This window comes from Cetorhinus maximus, chromosome 16 (genome assembly GCF_964194155.1).
Source record: "Cetorhinus maximus chromosome 16, sCetMax3.hap1.1, whole genome shotgun sequence".
Classification (NCBI taxonomy): Eukaryota; Metazoa; Chordata; class Chondrichthyes; order Lamniformes; family Cetorhinidae; genus Cetorhinus; species Cetorhinus maximus.
In genome coordinates, this window is record NC_135894.1 from 66517498 (window position 1) to 66537306 (window position 19809).

The 19809-nt window shown below is 42.9% G+C and overlaps 1 protein-coding gene across 1 annotated transcript in view; it reads left to right on the top strand.

Annotated features, from left to right (window-relative positions):
* The first annotated feature begins 11067 nt into the window (after positions 1 to 11067).
* The window catches only part of LOC144691652 (uncharacterized), a 75027-nt gene continuing 66285 nt past the window's right edge, over positions 11068 to 19809 (top strand). The window contains exons 1-2 of the mRNA XM_078559956.1: positions 11068 to 11351; positions 17447 to 17503. Of these exons, the coding sequence (XP_078416082.1) occupies positions 11211 to 11351; positions 17447 to 17503 (198 nt within the window). The 5' untranslated portion in view covers positions 11068 to 11210. The remainder of the gene's footprint in view (positions 11352 to 17446; positions 17504 to 19809) is intronic.

Genomic DNA, 19809 nt, shown 5'->3' on the forward strand with positions numbered 1-19809 from the left:
AACATATGATGGATAATAACAATAATAAATCATTGCTTAGTAGCAGTCTAATGTATTATGTTGATGAGACAGTGGTGATACAAAAGTTTTTCAGTGAGAATAAAACAATCTAACATTGAAAAAAACAGAAGGTGAAACAGAATAGCAGCTAATGACAGTGATGATTGAGCAGCAGAACATTACAAGGGTAACAGCGGTATTCCTTCAATGCGAGTCCAATACTAAAGCAGTGTGACAATGGTAATGGTATAATGTGAGATTGATGAGGCAGCGGCAATAAAGCAGTTTAACATTAATGAAGCTTTCATGATGGAAGGATATGACATCAATGAGACAATGTTAATGGAACAGTGTGACATTTGTAAGATTGGTGAGGCAGCAGTAACAAATATAAACAAATTGAAATTAGTCCATCACTTTCAACTAGAGTTTATATCACTTGCAATGCCTGTTCTTTTTATTTATGTTTCTTAAGATTGACATTTTCTGATCTGTACTGTGTAACAGAATAAATTACAATGGGCACCACAATTAGATGAGCTAAGTTGGAGGATGAAGTAAACAGCCAGATAACTGAATTACATTTATCCTATCTGATTGGATGACATGCATTTGAAATATGTGACCAGATAGTGAAATTGTGGTTCTTACATTATCAAGTTAGCTAGAGAAAAAGCAAGTAAGATTGAGAATTTAGAGCCATGTGAAGCTGTAACCAAGATTGGCAGCTGAGATGATGAAACTGTTACCTTGCATTGATATTTGAACCTTGGACTTCAAGGAACTGTAACAACAACATGTAATGACTTTGTAACAAAAATTTTTTAACATTATGTTAAATGCAAATTGTATTGTAAACATCAAATGTGTAAAACTGGTAATTATATATCTATATATTAAATACATATTTCTTGATAAATAGCTGTTGATAAGAATCAAAACATCTTGTAGCGCTTGAATTTTTTGCACACTGTTCACTTGTGTATTCTTTGATCAGGTTTCTTCTTTAGACTCAAGCAGAAATGATATTAATTTTGGAATCTCCATTGAAATGGACTTTTCTGTCTGTGCATACATGAGCCTCCCTCTCTCCTTTAAAAATGGCTTTCAAGAAAGACAAACCAAAATTAAATTTGCAGGTTGGACAAGAAAACACTGAAGGACATATAAAGGACACTAGGGTTGAGAAACAAACTGGCTGCTTCTTTTAAAACCATTTCTATAATTTCTGCCTTAGCAAACCAATTTTTCTTTTTCTCCTTGCCCACCCTGAGAACCAGCGCAGAGTTTACCCTCTTAAAGCAACACTTCCACTGATAATGGAGCACTCTAATTTGGCATCTTGAACTATTGTTACACAGCAATTATGTACATTTATGACCCTGAAACCCCTTCCTCCAGTTTAACAAGCTTATATCCCCACATCTCTTACTTCAGCACTCCCATGAGAATTGACATACACTCCCAACCTTCATTACTCTATTTTCTTGCAGACTAAATTTGCATACAATGCTCCCATTAAGCAGAGCACCAGACGGTCTCTTCCCAACATTAAATACATTGCCCTTCAAGTCAAAGGCCATACAGCTCATGGAAAAAAGTACAGCTCTTGTCCTGGGTGATGAGAGGTTGAGGCATCCTCCCAGGGTCAGGTTACTGACTGAGTACCTGTACTATTGTCCGCAAATCTAAGCACTAAACAGACATAACCTTCTGCCCACTGCTGTCTCTGCTTACTCCCAAGGGGTAATGTTTGCCATCCTTAGTTTCAGCCTTCTGTCCTACAGATCCACTGCAGCAAAGAGCAGCACAGGAGGAAGTAGAAAATCATGAAGACCAAACGGCATACAGGGAATCACAGCTGCACAATAATGCTGTCTCTCAGGACAGCAACGCATATGAAGCAACACCAAACTGTCTAACGCAAAGTGACATGAAATGAGGGTCAGTGATGCTTCTGCTCAGTCATTTCCCATGCTCCACGTTCTCAAGTAAATCTTAGAAGGTGCACTAGAATAGCTGACGGAAAGGTAACTGTCGGCACCCAGGGCAAATACGGTGTTAGAAAAGAATAGGCTGACTGTTTGCACTTTGTAACTATTACATTGAAATAAACTGTGCACAAAAATGGCATTTGTTATTCATGAAGGTCAGTCATACAGGAAAGGGTACTCTTTGGTGCTGATTTATTCACTCAACTGATGAATAGCCTGCAGATACAGAATAAGTTGAGGGAGTATCCCTTTATTTAAAAGTAAGGGAGAATAAGGTAAGTCTCAATGGTAGAGACTTTGTTCCACAGAAAAGAAGACTCCAGTGATAACAAGTGCTGTGATATCTCTTTCAATAAACAATGCCTGGGTCTCTTTTGCTCCAACTTGTGGTGCTCTTACTCTTCCATGGTAATGGTTCACTGGTCTATGCCTATTGGGAATGCCATTGCTATTCCTGAGAAGCCCTAACTGCTAATAGAGAGGTGGTGGGGAGATGTAAAAATTTGCAGTGGCCTGACTTTAGCAGAAACATGAGAAGCAACTACTGCAGTATATAAGGGGAAGTGTAAAAAAATCACCCTTTAAAAGCATTTCCCATCTTCAGAAATATATTTGAAATCTCCAGATCCTTTTGCAACAGGAACCTCTCACTTCCTCCCCTATAAGCTGATCCTGGCTGCTGCTGCACCTCATATTCACTGAGTTGCCCAGTGTATATTAGCAGTTCACAAGCAAAAAATTCACAACTGCTACGCCACTAGTCTCACTCTGATGCTGCTGGAGGGAAAATATAGGTTAATGTTTCAGACAGAATCCTTCCTTGGAACATTTCTCCTCAAAAAGACTTCTGTCCAAAACATGAAGCTTTATTTGCTCAAGGAGCTGACTGTCCTGCTATATATATTTTTTCAGATTTGCAGTTTTTATTTTAATTTGGATTGCCAGCTGTTTGGTGTTAAAGTATGCTTTCTTCATTCTTTCACAGGGATGTGGGCATCGTTGGCTAGGCCAGCATTTATTGCCCATCCCTAATTACCATTGAGAAGGTGGCGGTAAGCCACCTTCTTGAGCTGCTGCAGTCCATGTGGTGTAGGTACAGACATTTGTTAGGAAGGGAGTTCCAAGTTTTTTGACCCGGCGACAGGAATGGATATATAGCTCCAAGTGAGGTTTGTAGCGTGAAGGGGAACTTGTCCTTTTAGGTAGGAGAGGTCATGGGTTTGGAAGGTGCTGTCAAAGGAGCCTTAATGAGTTGCTACAATGCATATTTCAGATGGTACATACTGCTGCCACTGTGCGTCGGTGGTGGAGGGGATGAATGTTGAAGGTGGTGGATGGAGTGCTAATCAAACGGGTTGCTTTGTCCTGGATAGTGTCGAGCTTCTTGAGTGTTGTTTGAGCCGCATTCATCCAGGCAAGTGGGGAGTATTCCATCACACTCCTGACTGGTACCTTGTAGATGGTGGACAGGCTTTGGAGAGTCAGGAGATGAGTTACCCTCTGCAGAATTGCCAGCCTCTGACTTGTTCTCCTAGCTACAGTATTTATATGGCTGGTCAGTTCAGTTTCTGGTCAATGGTAAAACCCAGGATTTTGATAGTAGGGGGATTCAGCGACGGTAATGCCATTGAATGCCAAGGGGAGATTAACAAAGAACAAAGAACAAAGAAAAGTACAGCACAGGAACGGGCTCTTCGGCCCTCCAAGCCTGAGCCGATCATATTGCCCATCAACTAAAACATTTTGCACTTCCGGGGTCCGTATCCCTCTATTCCCATCCTATTCATGTGTTTGTCAAGCTGCCTCTTAAACACCACTATCACACCTGCTTCCACCACCTCCTCTGGCAGCGAATTCCAGACACTCACTACCCTCTGCGTAAAAAACTTACCCCGCACATCTCCTTTATAGTTTTCTCCTTTCACCTTAAATCTATGTCCCCTAGTAATTGACTCTTCCACCCTGGGAAAAAGCTTCTGACTATCTACTCTGTCCATGCCACTCATAATTTTGTAAACTTCTTTCTATCAAGTCGCCCCTCAATGTCCGTTGCTCTAATGAGAACAATCCGAGTTTCTCCAACCTCTCCTTATTGCTAATAACCTCCAGACCAGGCAGCATCCTGGTAAACCTCCTCTGCACCCTCTCCAAAGCCTTCATATCCTTCTGGTAATGTGGTGACCAGAATTGCATGCAATATTGCAAGTGTGGCCTAACCAAGGTTCTATAGATCTGCAGCATGACTTCCCAGCTTTTATACTCAATACCCCTGCCAATGAAGGCAAGCATACCATTTGCCTTCCTGACTACCTTATCCACCTGCGTTGCCACTTTCAGTGACCTGTAGACCTGTACACCCAGATCCCTCTGCCTGTCGATGCACTTAAGGATTCTGCCATTTACTGTATAACTCCTGCCTGTATCAGACCTTCCAAAATGCATTACCTCGCATTTGTCCGGATTAAACTCCATCTGCCATTTCTCCGCCCAAGTCTCCAACCGATCTATATCCCGTTGTATCCTTTGACAATCCTCTATACTGTCTGCAACTCCTCCAACCTTAGTGTCATCTGCAAACTTACTAATTAGTCCAGTTACATTTTCCTCCAAATCATTTATGTATACCACAAACAGCAAAGGTCCCAGCACTGATCCCTGCGGATCTCCACTAGTCACAGCTCTCCATTCAGAAAAGCACCCTTCCACTGCTACCCTCTGTCTTCTATGACCAAGCCAATTCTGTATCCATCCTGCCAGCTCACCTCTGATCCCATGCGACTTTACCTTCTGTACCAGTCTGCCATGAGGGACCTTGTCAAAGGCCTTACTGAAATCCATGTATATAACATCCACTGCCCTTCCATCGTCGATCATCTTTGTCACTTCCTCGACAAACTCGATCGAGTTAGTGAGACACAACCTCCCCTTCACAAAACCATGCTGCCTCTCACTAATATGCCCATTTGCTTCCAAATGGTAGTAAATCCTGTCATGAAGAATCTTCTCCAATAACTTCCCTACCATGACGTAAGGCTCACCGGCCTGTAATTTCCTGGATTATCCCTGCTACCCTTCTTAAACAATGGAACAACATTGGCCATTCTCCAATCCTCTGGGACCTCACCCGTAGCCAGTGAGGATACAAATATTTCTGTCAAGGCCCCAGCAATCTCCTCCCTTGCCTCCCTCAGTACTCTGGGGTAGATCCCATCTGGCCCTGGGGACTTATCCACCTTAATATTCTTCAAGATGCCTTGAGATTGTTTCTTGGAGCAATATGTTGTGGAACCAACCAGGGAGCAGACTATTCTGGATTTGGTTTTGTGTAATGAGATGGGATTAATTAATGATCTCATAATAAAGGATCCTCTAGGGAAGAGTGATCATAGCATGATAGAATTTCAAGTTCAGTTTGAGAGCAAGAAACTTGAGTCCCACACTAATGTTCTGGAGTTAAACAAAGGTAACTACATAGGTATGAGGGCAGATTTGGCCCGAGTGGACTGGGCAGAAAGGTAGGACAGTTGATGAACAGTGGCAGATATTTGAGGAGATATTCAATTCCTCCCAAGTAAAATATATCCCAATGAGGAAGAAAGATGGTAAGAGGGGGAAAAAGCATCCATGGCTAAGCAAGGAAGTTAAAGATAACTTAAAGGCAAAAACTAAGGCATACCAAATTGCAAAGGTCAGTGGCAGGCTGGAAGACTGGGAAACTTTTAAAGATCAACAAAGGGTTACTAAAAAAATAATAAAAAGAGCAAAGGTAAATTATGAAAGAAAACTAGTGCAAAATGTAAAAACTGATAGCAAAAGCTTGTACAAGTATATAAAAGGAAAGAGAGTAGCTAAAGTGAATGTTGGTCCCTTGGCAAACAAGACTGGGGAGTTAATAGTGGGGAACGTAGAAATGGCAGAGATGCTTAATCAATATTTTGCCTCAGTTTTCACAGTGGAGGACACTAGTGCCACCCCAATAGTAACAGGTAGTGCAGAGGATATAGAGAAGGAGGAACTCAGAACAATCACCATCACTAGAGAAAAAGTACTGAGCAAATTATTGGGATTAAAGGGTGACAAGTCCCCAGGACTTGATGGCCTGGATTCTATCTTGTTGAAGATGGTCATTGCCTGGCATTTGTGTGGTGTGAATGTTACTTACCCCTTATCTGCCCAAGCCTGAATGTTGTCCAGGTTTCATTGCAATAGGACTGCTTCAGTCCATGCTATTAGTTAACATAAGTTATTACCTGATGCTGTGGGGGAATACAGGGAAGCTTATCAAATCTAAAGTTAAGAATACAAGAACACAAGACATAGGAGTAGGAGCAGACCATATGGCCTGTCAAGCCTGCCCCTCCATTCAATACAATCATGGCTGATCCTGGGTTTCAACTCAATTTTCCCATCTATTCCCCATATCCCTTAATTCCCTGAGAGACCAAAAATTTGTCTATCCCAGCCTTAAGTACATTCAACAATGAAACATCTACAACCCTCTGGGGTAGGGAATTCCAAAGAATGAAGAAATATCTCCTCAGCTCAGTTCTAAATGATCAGCCCCGTAACTGAGACGGAGCCTCTATGTTTTAGATTCCCCAGTCAGCACAAACAACCTCTCAGTGACTACCCAGTCAAGCCCCTTCAGAATCCTGTGTTTCAATGAGATAACTTCTCATTCTTTTAAATACCAGAGAATATAGCGCTGATCTTCTTAGCCACTCATTATTGGACAACCATCTCATTCACAGGGACCAATCTAGTGACCTTTCTCTGTACTGCCTCCAATGCAAGTATATCCTTTCTTAAATGTGGAGACCAAAACTGCTCACAGTACTTCAGGTGTGGTCTCACCAGAATCCTGTGCAATTGTAGCAAGACATCTTTATTCTTGTACCCCAGTCCACTTGCAATAAAGGCCAATATGCCATTTACCTTCATAATTGCTTGATGTACTTGCATGCTAACTTTCTGTGAACCTTGTATGAGCACACCCAAGTCTCTCTGAACATCAACATTTATAAGTTGCATGCCTTTTAAAAGATATTCTGCTTTTCTATTCTTACGACCAAAGTGAATAACCTCACCCTTACCCACATTATACTCCATCAGCCAACTTGTTGCCCACTCACTTAACCTACTGTTTTCACAACACGTTTTTATATTTCTGGCTAGTTTACTCTCATAGCTTATTCCTTCCTTCTTATTAACTTTATGATGGTCCTTAGCCAGTTTTCTCCTCGTACCTATACAATTGGCTTTATTTAAGTTTAAAATTCTTGTTTGTGATTGAAGTATGTTGCTTTCAAACTTAACATGATATTTAATTTCATTATGATCACTAGTTCTCAGTGGATCTTGTAAAAGATCACTAATTAGCCCTGCATCAATACAAAATACTATATCTAAAATAGCTTCATCCCTAGCTGGTTCCACAACATATTGCTCCAGGAAACTGTCATGTAGGCATACTATAAACTCATCTTCTGAACCACCCTTGCTAAGTTGATTGGTCCAGTCGATTTGAAGATTAAAGTCCCTCAAAATTATTACATTGCTTTTATTACACGCTCCAACAATTTATTTTCAATGCTCTCGCTAATGGTACAGGTAGAGGGCACGTAAAATAGTCCCACCAATGTTTTCTGACTCTTGTTATTTCTAATCTCCACCCATACTGATTCTACTTCTTGATCATTTGAGACAAGATCCTTCCTCACTGCTGTCCTTATGAGCTCAATCAATTAACATTTGGAAAAAAGCATATTGCTCTCTTTTTAGGTGAGAAAGAAACATGCATTTTAATCTCTAGCCTAAGTTAAAAGGTGACGATGTTTTTTGCTTAATTTATATAAAGTGACTTGCAAAACAACAATAAATCCAATTAAGGCAGTTTATTTATCAGACCTGACTTCCCAAAGTGTTGTTGCATTATAATATTATATTTTAATAGTTTTGTATATATGTGAAACAATTATCTGTTTGAAAAAGAAATAACAGTGTAGTAGAGCAAATACACTATTTATCTCAGGGCAACTACAAATGGACAATAAATGCTTCCTTGCCAGCTTTACCCACATTCGGAGAATAAATAATAATTTTCTAAAAATCTCAATAAAGGAAATCATTAGCTCACTAACAGTAATTTTTTGGACAATTTGCAAAACTGTTGAAATTAGAGTTCTTTGAGGATGTAACAAGAAGGTTGGATAAGGGCGAACCAGTGGGTGTAGTATACTTGGATTTCTAAAAGGCATTTACACAAGTAAGAGCTCATGGTATTGAAGTGATATATTAGCTTGGATAGAGGATTACTAAGTAATAGGAAACAAAATCAGGATAAATGGATAATTTTCAATTTGGCAAACTGTAACTAGTGGAGTGCCACAGAGTTCAGTGCTGGGACCTCAACTATTAATGATCTATATTAATGACTTGAATGAAGGGACTGACTGTACTGTAGCCAAATTTGCTGACAATACAAAGATAGGTAGGAAAGCAAGTTGTGAGGAGGATACAAAGAGTTTGCAAAGGATATAGATAGGTCAAGTGAGTCAGCTAAAATTTGGCAGATGGAATATCATGTAGGAAAATGTGAGGTTGTCCACTTTGGCAGGAAGAATAGAAAAGCAGAATATTATTTAAATGAAGAGAGACTGTAGAATGCTGTGGTACAGAGGGATCTTGGTGGCCTTGTACATAAATCACACAAAGTTAGCATGTAGATACAACAAGTAGTTAGGAAGGCAAATGGAATGCTGGCCTTTATTGCAAAGGGGATGGGGTATAAAAATAGGGAAGTTTTGCTACAACCAAAGCATTAACTGCTATTAAGGTAGACAGGACCATCACATTCCCCACTTTGTTGAAAGGGTCATGTTGGACTTGAAATGTCAGCTCTTTTCTTCTCCACCGATGCTGCCAGACCTGCTGAGTTTTTCCAGGTAATTCTGTTTTTGTTTTACATTCCCCACTTTGTCTGATTTGCCACCAGTTATCAGGTTCCCACATACTCTTCCTACCACCCAGTCCCCATAAAAATTAAGACCAAAAGCTTTATAAACAACAACAATGATGTGTATTTATGTTGCACTTTTAACAATAGTGAAGCATCCCAAGACACTTCAGATGATCTGTCAAACAAAATCTGACAGACAGCCACATACAAAATGTTACGGCAGATGACCAAAACCCAGTCAAGGAAGTAGGTTTTAGGGAGTATATTAAAGGAAGGGAGAGAGGTACAGAGGTGGAGAGGTGTATAGAGGGTATTGCAGAGCTTAAGGGCCTAGGCAACTTGAAGGCACGGCAACCAACAGTGGAGTGATTAAACTTGGAGGTGCTCAAAAGGCTAGAATTGGAGAAGTACAGATATCTCAAAGTGTTGTGGGGCTGAAGGAAATTACAAAAGAGGGAAGGGTGAAGCCATAGAGGGATTTGAAAACAAGGATGGGAATTTTAAAATCAAGGGATTATTTATGGAAAGCCAATGTCAGAGAGCACAGTGTTGAATGATGAATGGGACTTAGTGTGAATTAGGATACAGGCAACAAAATTTTGGTTGCATTAAAGTTTATATAGGATGGAAGATGGGAAGCCGGCCAGGAGTGCATTGGAATAGTCAAGTCCAGAGGTAACAAAGGAATGGGTGAAGGTTTTGGCATATGAGCTGAAGGAAGGGTGGAGTCAAGCGATGATATGGAGGTAGAAGTGGGTGGTCTTGGTGATGGTGTGAATATGTGGTCAGATGCTCATCTTGAGGAGATATGACACAATGGTTGCTGTTGTAGTTCACCTCAACAAACTACCAGGAGACTCAGGTATAGGCTACAATAACTTATTAATTATTCAAGCGTCCACAGGGAGAGACGGCCTTAGGCAGTCCAAGGCCGAACTCTAAAATGTTACAGTGTCCCTTCCTTATATACACCTTGAGTCACGAACACATATTCTAATCCTGTCAACTTACAATCACATGCTTCTCCAGTCTCAGTTACTTGTTTCCCATGTGTACATACATCAAGCATTGTCCTCATCCATGCAAGAGCACAATATCTTGCTGATTGTGCAGGAGTCTGGGCCTTTCTGATCTCAGCATCCACTCCCTGGCCTTGCTCTTTGTTTTACCAGCTTGCCTGTCTCATTTCTTATCCTGTCTAAAACACATCTGCTACTCTCCTGTTTTCTGCTTACATTTTATTTTTTACTAAAATACACTTCTAACTAAAATCGTTTAACCTTTTCAGTTGCATTCAGTCTGGTTCAGCCTCAAACTGTTCCCAAGGAGAAGGGTGGAGTCAGTGGCTTGCGAATGGAGTTTGTGGCGGGGGCCAAAGACAATGGCTTCAGTCTTCCCGGTTGGAGGAAATTTCTGTTCATCCAGTAATGGGTATCAGACAAAGAATGTAACCATTTATGGACAATGGAGGAATTGAGACAGGTGGTGGTGGTGAGGTAGAACTGCATGATGTCCATGTACATATGGAACCTGACATTGTGCTTTTGGATGATATCACTGAGTGACAGCATGGACATGAGAAATACCAGTGGCCAACGTTAGACTCTCGGAGGACTCAAGGGAACCTTTTATGCACGTTGTTTTGAGGTGAATTCCCTTGCAAGGTTTGTAATTTTGACTGAAATCACATCAAGATTAGATTTAGGTAGGTCGATGAAGCAAAGGGAAATGAAGTGATTTGAGAACAGGGCAGGGTGCGGGGCAACAATGGTGAGTAAATGTGATTAGGACTATTTGCTGTTTCGGTAGGTAAATGCCAAGGTTGGGCCAAATGACCTGTTTCCTTCTTGCGCCTTCTACTCTTTTCATTGAAACCCTTAAGGAGACACTGGGTTTTCCGAGTGTCATCAGCCAAATAGCCTAACAAAAGTAACCCATTTTACAGGGTAACAACTAATTAAGCCCAAAACATTAAAAAAAAGGAAACTTATGTTAAAACTGCTATGTATCCGTTCCTCACTCTCTCGCCTGATTTTTGTGTACTGATTTTTAGTCGGCTAAATGAGGATTAGTGACCTGCCCTTTTAATGACACTAGTCGGTGCAAGTGCAATCTGCGGAGGCGGAAAACCCGGGACGGATCAGTGGGGTGCGTTCGGTCAGTTATGGGCTGCAGATCCATCAGAATTTAGACTTACTGGTTCATCTGGGCACGGACAGCCTTGGAGATCTGTTTTCTTTTGTTTCTCCTGTGCAGTTATGGAGTTGATCTGGTTGGTGCTCCTGGTGATCGTCCTTTATTTTGTCTTATTTTACCGCTGCACTGGGGCTTGGACAAAGCCAGTGATCCGGGAGAAGGGGAAAGCGGATGGCTCGCTCCGGTACGGTGTAAAGGACATGGTAAGTGAGCCGGGCCGGGGAAAGAGCCCCAGTCAAGAGGAGCTGGACAGTCTCTCCATTCAGCACCTTTAACTTTTTGTACGTTTGCATTCTCTCCTTTTTGATTTTTCTACTTGCATTTCATTATTTTAATTATTTCTTTAATTTGACTTTTTAAAATTATATAGTCCCGTCTCCAAATGTCTTTTCTTTGACACGTTCAGTTTTTCTAGGATTTTTTCCAGTATCAATATCTCCCCGCCCCCAGAGCATGTAGACGAAGCCATAAAAAGGGATAAGAATACAAAAGCAGACGGTTCGATTTATATTTCCAGTTACTAGCCCATAAATTATGAGACCTGGCGAGGTTTCTAAATCAAATTTGAGAAGGGAAGCAATTTGAGCCAAGTTCCCTAATGCTGTAGAAATTGGTGTGAAATCTTAATTGCCAACCCAAAAAGTGGGTCAAATTAAGCCACATAGTAAGATACAGTATTTGGCTCAATGTGACCCACATTTTGAATTGGCAATTAAGGTTCCATACCCATTCCCATTCTTGAATATGGCTCAAGTTGCTTCTCTTATTAAATGTGGTTCTGAAAGTCGAGCCTTGGAATACTTTACACATCACACCAGTGACATATGCACATGTAATAAATGAAACACCATAGCACAACATGTGTGAAGTCCTACTGAAACCTGGCTACTTTGTTGAATCAAAAATCTTCCTATCATAGGCTAGAATCTGACAGCAATCAAATTTTACCAACCCAGAATAATCCAGAAATGTATCATTGGAATATTAAAAAATGGTCTGCGTGGATGATAACCTTTCATGTGTCTTGAAGACCTTTCTGAACACCCATAAACCTTCTCTGTTCCAGTGGAAAAGTCCTAACTTGTCACATCTTTCTTCATAACTAACCCTCCATTGCTAATTACACCCTAGTGAATTTATGCTGCAACTTTTCCATTGCTTTTATATCTTTCCTATGCTGGGTTGCCCTAAACTGCTACAACTGCAAACTAAGGCTGTGTATGAAACAAAAACAGAATTACCTGGAAAAACTCAGCAGGTCCGGCAGCATCGGTGGAGAAGAAAAGAGTCGACGTTTCGGGTCCACACGACCCTTCAACAGAACTGAAGTATAGTTAGGAGAGGGGTGAAATATAAGCTGGTTTAAGGTGGAGGGCGGGGGGAGAGAAGTTGAGGGCGGGGTGGTTGTAGGGACAAGCAAGCAGTGATAGGAGCAGATAATCAAAAGATGTCACAGACAAAAGGATCAAAGAGGTGTTGAAAATGGTGATATTATCTAAGAAAAGTGCTAATTAAGAATGGATGGCAGGACACTCAAGGTACAGCTCTAGTGGGGGTGGGGTGGAAAGATTGACAAGGTATTAGTTGTAGATTTAAAAATAATGGAAATAGGTGGGAAAAGAAAAATCTATATAAATTATTGAAAACAGAAAAAAAGAAAAATAACAAAAGGGAGGGGGAGGAAACGGGGTGGGGATGGGGGGAGGGGGAGTTTAAGATCTAAAGTTGTTGAATTCAATATTCAGCCCGGAAGGCTGTAAAGTGCCTAGTCGGAAGATGAGGTGCTGTTCCTCCAGTTTGCGTTGGGCTTCACTGGAACAATGCAGCAAGCCCAGGACAGACATGTGGGCAAGAGAGCAGGGTGGAGTGTTAAAATGGCAAGCGACAGGGAGGTTTGGGTCTTTCTTGCGGACAGACTGCAGGTGTTCTGCAAAGCGGTCGCCCAGTTTGCGTTTGGTCTCTCCAATGTAGAGGAGACCGCATTGGGAGCAACGAATGCAGTAGACTAAGTTAGGGGAAATGCAAGTGAAATGCTGCTTCACTTGAAAGGAGTGTTTGGGCCCTTGGACGGTGAGGAGAGAGGAAGTGAAGGGGCAGGTGTTGCATCTTCTGCGTGGGCATGGGGAAGTGCCATAGGTGGGGGTTGAGGAGAAGGGGGTGATGGAGGAGTGGACCAGGGTGTCCCGGTGGGAACGATCCCTACGGAATGCCGCCAGGGGGGGTGAAGAGGTGGCATCATGCTGGAGTTGGCGGAAATGGCGGAGGATGATCCTTTGAATGCGGAGGCTGGTGGGGTGATAAGTGAGGACAAGGGGGACCCTATCATGTTTCTGGGAGGGAGGAGAAGGCGTGAGGGTGGATGCGCGGGAGATGGGCCGGACACGGTTGAGGGCCCTGTCAACGACCGTGGGTGGAAAACCTCGGTTAAGGAAGAAGGAGGACATGTCAGAGGAACTGTTTTTGAAGGTAGCGTCATCAGAACAGATGCGACGGAGGCGAAGGAACTGAGAGAATGGGATGGAGTCCTTACAGGAAGCGAGGTGTGAGCAGCTGTAGTCGAGGTAGCTGTGGGAGTCGGTAGGCTTGTAATGGATATTGGTGGACAGTTTATCATCAGAAATTGAGACAGAGAGGTCAAGGAAGGGAAGAGGAGTGTCAGAGACAGACCATGTGAAAATGATGGAGGGGTGGAGATTGGAAGCAAAATTAATAAATTTTTCCAGGTCCCGACGAGAGCATGAAGCAGCACCGAAGTAATCATCGATGTACCGGAGAAAGAGTTGTGGGAGGGGACCGGAGTAGGAAAGGAATGTTCCACATACCCCATAAAGAGACAGGCATAGCTGGGGTCCATGCGGGTACCCATAGCCACACCTTTTATTTGGAGGAAGTGAGAGGAGTTAAAGGAGAAATTGTTCAGTGTGAGAACAAGTTCAGCCAGACGGAGGAGAGTAGTGGTGGATGGGGATTGTTCGGGCCTCTGTTCAAGGAAGAAGCTAAGGGCCCTCAGACCATCCTGGTGGGGGATGGAGGTGTAGAGGGATTGGACATCCATGGTGAAGAGGAAGCGGTTGGGGCCAGGGAACTGGAAATTGTTGATGTGACGTAAGGTGTCAGAGGAATCACGGATGTAGGTGGGAAGGGACTAGACAAGGGGAAAGAGAAAGGAGTCAAGATAACGAGAAATGAGTTCCGTGGGGCAGGAACAGGCTGACACGATCGGTCTGCCAGGACAGTTCCATTTGTGGATTTTGGGTAGGAGGTAGAAGCGGGCCGTCCGAGGTTGGGCGGCTATCAGGTTGGAAGCTGTGGGAGGAAGATCTCCAGAGGAGATGAGGTCAGTGACAGTCCTGGAAACAATGGCTTGATGTTCCGTGGTGGGGTCATGGTCCAGGGAGAGGTAGGAGGAAGTGTCTGCGAGTTGACGCTCAGCCTCCGCGAGGTAGAGGTCAGTGCGCCAGACAACAACAGCACCACCCTTGTCAGCGGGTTTGATGACAATGTTGGGGTTGGACCTGAGAGAACGGAGTGCAGTAAGTTCAGAGAGAGACAGATTAGAATGGGTGAGAGGAGCAGAGAAATTGAGACGGCTAATGTCACGCCGACAGTTCTCAATGAAAAGATCAAGAGAAGGTAAGAATCCAGAGGGAGGGGTCCAGGTGGAGGGAGAATATTGGAGGTGGGTAAAAGGATCCATTGAACGGGGAGAGGACTTCTGCCCAAAGAAGTGAGCACGGAGACGAAGACACCTTACATCACATCAACAATTTCCAGTTCCCTGGCCCCAACCGCTTCCTCTTCACCATGGATGTCCAATCCTTCTACACCTCCATCCCCCACCAGGATGGTCTGAGGGCCCTTAGCTTCTTCCTTGAACAGAGGCCCGAACAATCCCCATCCACCACTACTCTCCTCCGTCTGGCTGAACTTGTTCTCACACTGAACAATTTCTCCTTTAACTCCTCTCACTTCCTCCAAATAAAAGGTGTGGCTATGGGTACCCGCATGGACCCCAGCTATGCCTGTCTCTTTATGGGGTACGTGGAACATTCCTTGTTCCAGTCCTACTCCGGCCCCCTCCCACAACTCTTTCTCCGGTACATCGATGATTACTTCGGTGCTGCTTCATGCTCTCGTCGGGACCTGGAAAAATTTATTAATTTTGCTTCCAATCTCCACCCCTCCATCATTTTCACATGGTCCGTCTCTGACACTCCTCTTCCCTTCCTTGACCTCTCTGTCTCAATTTCTGATGATAGACTGTCCACCAATATCCATTACAAGCCTACCGACTCCCACAGCTACCTCGACTACAGCTCCTCACACCCCGCTTCCTGTAAGGACTCCATCCCATTCTCTCAGTTCCTTCGCCTCCGTCGCATCTGTTCTGATGACGCTACCTTCAAAAACAGTTCCTCTGACATGTCCTCCTTCTTCCTTAACCGAGGTTTTCCACCCACGGTCGTTGACAGGGCCCTCAACCGTGTCTGGCCCATCTTCCGCGCATCCACTCTCACGCCTTCTCCCTCCCAGAAACATGATAGGGTCCCCCTTGTCCTCACTTATCACCCCACCAGCCTCCGCATTCAAAGGATCATCCTCCGCCATTTTTGCCAACTCCAGCATGATGCCACCACCAAACACATCTTCCCTTCACCCCCCCGGTGGCATTCCGTAGGGATCGTTCCCTCCGGGACACCCTGGTCCACTCCTCCATCACCCCCTACTCCTCAACCCTCACCTATGGCACCTCCCCATGCCCACGCAGAAGATGCAACACCTGTCCCTTCACTTCCTCTCTCCTCACCGTCCAAGGGCCCAAACACTCCTTTCAAGTGAAGCAGCATTTCACTTGCATTTCCCCTAACTTAGTCTACTGCATTCGTTGCTCCCAATGCGGTCTCCTCTACATTGGAGAGACCAAACGCAAACTGGGCGACCGCTTTGCAGAACACCTGCGGTCTGTCCGCAAGAAAGACCCAAACCTCCCTGTCGCTTGCCATTTTAACACTCCACCCTGCTCTCTTGCCCACATGTCTGTCCTGGGCTTGCTGCATTGTTCCAGTGAAGCCCAACGCAAACTGGAGGAACAGCACCTCATCTTCCGACTAGGCACTTTACAGCCTTCCGGGCTGAATATTGAATTCAACAACTTTAGATCTTAAACTCCCCCTCCCCCCCATCCCCACCCCGTTTCCTCCCCCTCCCTTTTGTTTTGTTTTTTTTCTTTTTTTTTTTGTTTTCAATAATTTATATAGATTTTTCTTTTCCCACCTATTTCCATTATTTTTAAATCTACAACTAATACCTTGTCAATCTTTCCACCCCACTCCCACTAGAGCTGTACCTTGAGTGTCCTGCCATCCATTCTTAATTAGCACTTTTCTTAGATAATATCACCATTTTCAACACCTCTTTGATCCTTTTGTCTGTGACATCTTTTGATTATCTGCTCCTATCACTGCTTGCTTGTCCCTACAACCACCCCTCCCTCAACTTCTCTCTCCCCACCCCCCCACCTTAAACCAGCTTATATTTCACCCCTCTCCTAACTATACTTCAGTTCTGTTGAAGGGTCGTGTGGACCCGAAACGTCGACTCTTTTCTTCTCCACCGATGCTGCCAGACCTGCTGAGTTTTTCCAGGTAATTCTGTTTTTGTTTTGGATTTCCAGCAACCGCAGTAGTTTTTTGTTTTTACCTAAGGTTGTGTATAAGTTTAAATCAACAATTTTGTTTACCTTTCTATGGCCTTGTGTATTTTTTCTGCCAACTTTTAATGACCTCTGTACATCAAGGGCTTGCTACTTTTTAAACCTTTATTTAAGATCTTACCATTTAAAGTATATTTCATTTGTATTTATTATAGGGTGTACATAGAATCATACGCAACAGGAAAGGCATAAAGCGCAAAACAAGTTGCTTGCCGATTGACGAGCTATGTGGTGCTACAATGAGGGAAACATATTTATTGATTATCAAACGGATGTGTGCTAGAAAGAAGAAAACAGAACAAAAATGAGTGATCAAACAGTTCAGTTAGTTATTATATTCACTCTAATACAAATCCAACAGAATAAACAGACTAACTCAAAACCCAGAAGCAAAGAGAGCCTGGAATCCTGTTTTCTCATGGATAGAATTAATTAGAATTTGATTGTTACTAAATAACACTGGTTATGATCCAATTGTCACTCATTGATTATTATCTGGGCTGCTTGATCATATCTTGAGAATGAAATGGAAAAAAACAAACTTACAAAACTGTTCACTGGTCATTTTTCTGTACTTTTTTTCAGCCAGCAATGCACCTGTCTGGCATTGCATTGAAAATATCCACACATCTATTAAACACGGTAAGTAAATATATTGCAATTGACCTGAAGGAAGTGATTATTCATGATGGATCGTTTAGTTTTATTTTTCTGGCAGTGTGATCATTACAGAACAAGCAGTATTTGTTGCTGAAATAATTAATATTTATCCTTTCATTTGTAATAAATATTTATTTTTTGTTTCCTTGAATTTATAGTTCAATAATGAGAATAATGTCTTCAATACAGCAACAAACTTCCATTGTCCAGCTGTGGGTAACTTTAAACAAGGGGCTCATGGATGAGTTCCAGTTGCACATTTCACTGATCCACTTTGTCACAGAGCCACTGCTACCCAAAGAGTGCTTGATAACAACCACAGTAGATGTCGTGGAGAGAACATAAGGAAGTGCAGATGGATCTAGATAGATGGAGTGACAGGGTAAAAATCTGGCCTCATCACACTTTCTGGCTGTTGGTTTGCAACCCTGTAGGTTATAGCACTTCAAATTCCTATCCAAGCATTTTTAAATGTGATTGAAATTAATAATACTCAAAATAAAAGTGGAAACTTTAATCACATGTGGCTTTCTTCAATTGATGCTTCTATTACCCTTTCAGCTAGTGAGTTCCAAATCCCCTCCACCCTCTGAGTGAAAAAACTCAACTCCTCTCTAATGATTCTACTAATTACTTTAAATCTATGTCCCCTGGTTATTGACCTCTTTGCTAAAGGAAATGGAGGTCCTTCCTATCTGGTCTACATAGGCCCCTCATAATTTTATGCACCTCAATTAAAAGTCCCCTCAGCCTCCTTTGTTCCAAAGATAACAACCCAATTTATTCAATCTTTCCTCATAGCTAAAATTCTCCATTTCTGGCAACATCCTCATAAATTTCTTTTAAGCACTATCTAGTATGATAACATCCTTCCTGTAATGTGATAACAGAACTGTACAAAGTCCTATAGCTGTGAGCTAATTAGTGTTTTATACAGTTCTAACATAATCCCTCTGCTCTTATATTCTATGCCTCAGCTAATAAAGGAACATATTCTGTATGTCGTCTTAATCACCTTATCTACCTATCCTGGCATCTTTGGGATCTGTGAACTCCAAAGTGCCTCTGTTCCTCCACACTTCTCAGTGTCCTATCATTTATTGTGTATTACCTTGTCTTTTTTGTCTTCCCCAAATGCAACACCTTGAAATTCTCCAGATTGAATTCCATTTGCCACTTTTTTGCCTACTTGACCAGTCAATTGATTTCTTCCCGTAATCGCATGCCCCCTACATTTTAGCCTCAATTCCAAAACTACCTCAGGGTAGTGTCCTAGGCCCAACCATCTTCAGCTGCTTTATCAATGACCTTCCTTCCATCATAAGGTCAGAAGTGGGGATGTTCGCTGATGATTGCACAATGTTCAGCACCACTCGCGACTCCTCAGATACTGAAGCAGTCCATGTCCAATTGCAGCAGGACCTGCACAATATCCAGGCTTGGGCTGATAAGTGGCAAGTAACATTCATGCTCACAAAAGTGCCAGGCAATGACCATCTCCAACAAGAGAGAATCTAACCATCACCCCTTGATGTTCAATGGCATTACCATCACTGAATCCCTCACTATCAACATCCTGGGGGCTACCATTGACCAGAAACTGAACTAGACTAGCCATATAAATACTGTGGCTACAAGAGCAGGTCAGAGACTAGGAATACTGCAGCGAGTAACTCACCTCCTGATTCCCAAAGCCTGCCCACCATCTACAAGGTACAGGTCAGGGGTGTGATGGAATACTCCCCACTTGCCTGGATGAGTGCAGCTCCAACAACACTCAAAAAACTTGACACCATCCAGGACAAAGCAGCCTGTATGATTGGCACCCTATCCACAAACATTCACACTCTCCACCATCGACACACAGTGGGAGCAGTGTGTACTATCTACAAGATGCACTGCAGGAACTCACCAAGGTTCCTTAGACAGCACCATCCAAATCCACGACTGCTACCATCTGGAAGGACAAGGGCAGCAGACGCATAGGATCCACCACCACCTGGAAGTTCTCCTCCAAGCCACTCACCAACCTGATTTGGAAACATATTGCCGTTCCTTCACTGTCATTGGGTCAAAATCCTGGAACTCCCTTCCTAACAGCGCTGTGGGTGTACCTACACTACATGGACTGCAGCGGTTCAAGAAGGCAACTCACCACCTCCTTCTCCAGGGCAATTAGGGATGGACAGTAAATGCTGACTTAGCCAGCGACACCCATGTCCCTTGAATGAAAAAAAAATTCCAGACTAAGTTAAATAGGACCAGCACAAAAAGAGAAACAGGAATAC